The sequence below is a fragment of the Aplysia californica genome, unplaced genomic scaffold, assembly GCF_000002075.1.
Source record: "Aplysia californica isolate F4 #8 unplaced genomic scaffold, AplCal3.0 scaffold00486, whole genome shotgun sequence".
Classification (NCBI taxonomy): Eukaryota; Metazoa; Mollusca; class Gastropoda; order Aplysiida; family Aplysiidae; genus Aplysia; species Aplysia californica.
In genome coordinates this window covers 453,461-454,553 of record NW_004797756.1, presented here as the reverse complement: position 1 = coordinate 454,553, position 1,093 = coordinate 453,461, and the positions used below count along the sequence as shown (strand labels likewise).

At 34.9% G+C, this 1,093-nt stretch overlaps 1 protein-coding gene across 1 annotated transcript in view; it reads left to right on the top strand.

Moving 5' to 3' along the window:
• Positions 1 to 694: 694 nt before the first annotated feature.
• Positions 695 to 1,093, top strand: part of LOC101855968 — a gene marked incomplete in the record, with an annotated part of 9,578 nt that continues 9,179 nt past the window's right edge. Inside the window, 1 exon segment of the mRNA XM_013086629.1 lies at positions 695 to 793. Within this exon segment, the coding sequence (XP_012942083.1) occupies positions 791 to 793 (3 nt within the window).

Here is a 1,093-nt window from a genome sequence, read left to right as displayed (position 1 = left end):
TTATTATTATTATGTACAGCTCTTCCAAATGTTTAACGTTCATCATATCATCTAACATTATCAAAAGTATTTGAATAAATAATGAACCACAATTAATATAGATCTTCTGTGTCTCAGTATACCTTTCCATTATCATTGTTCGGCTAAATATAGCATTTTGAGTTTCCTTGCCAGAAAAAAAGCCAAATTCAGTTTCAGATACCTTTGTTCTTCACTTATTCTCTTTTTTTGGGGGAGGGGGGGGTACGAGAAACATTAAAATGTGTTTTCTATAAATGACTTATAAGGCTCATTTTTCTTTGCGACACACACTTTGTTAGAATCCTACTACTGTCATTGATAGAATGAGCTTTGAACGCAATATCATTTTTTTGTAATGTGACAAACACCTCAACCAGAATATTGCCAGACATTGTAGATTTTTCTCGATTCATTTCCTTGGAGGTTTTGATGAGTTTTAGCATTTCTGAAGCATTCCTGTACAAAAAGCATGTCAAGTCTATTTATCTGATTTCTACTTCTATCTCTTGTACTCTTCCATGCTCATCGCCTTTTTGGGGGGATTCTCAAGTAAGGTATTTGAAATCATAAAATTGCTTTCTCTGCCCCCTCCAATAAGACAATGGCACGTTTATTCTCTTTACATATTTAAACCTATTAAAACGTTTAATTAACACTCCCAAACTGCATCTTTAAGGTTTATAAAGATATGTCTTTTTCCCTCCCTGTCTTCACTACAGGCTTATTATAAATTCCAGAAGAGATTCCGCCCTGCATCACAGGAAAAAATATGGTAGGTGCCTGGAGTCAATAAATGTGACGCATAAATATTTTTGCCATTCAAAGGCACGAGATTAATGTGTACCGGACGTCGTTATCTCAAAGTAAACACGATCCTTGCCCTAATCAGAAATTGTGTAAGTGAAACTTTTAAATGTCACCCTGGCTGACCCCATACTGTTGTTATAAAATCACTAGCAAATATTATGTGGTGTATTAAAAGAAACAAACACCGTGCCGTGCATATGTCTCTAGATTTCAAGGTTTTTCCCACTCTAAAAATATAATCATTTCAACTGGCTGTTGATTGGCA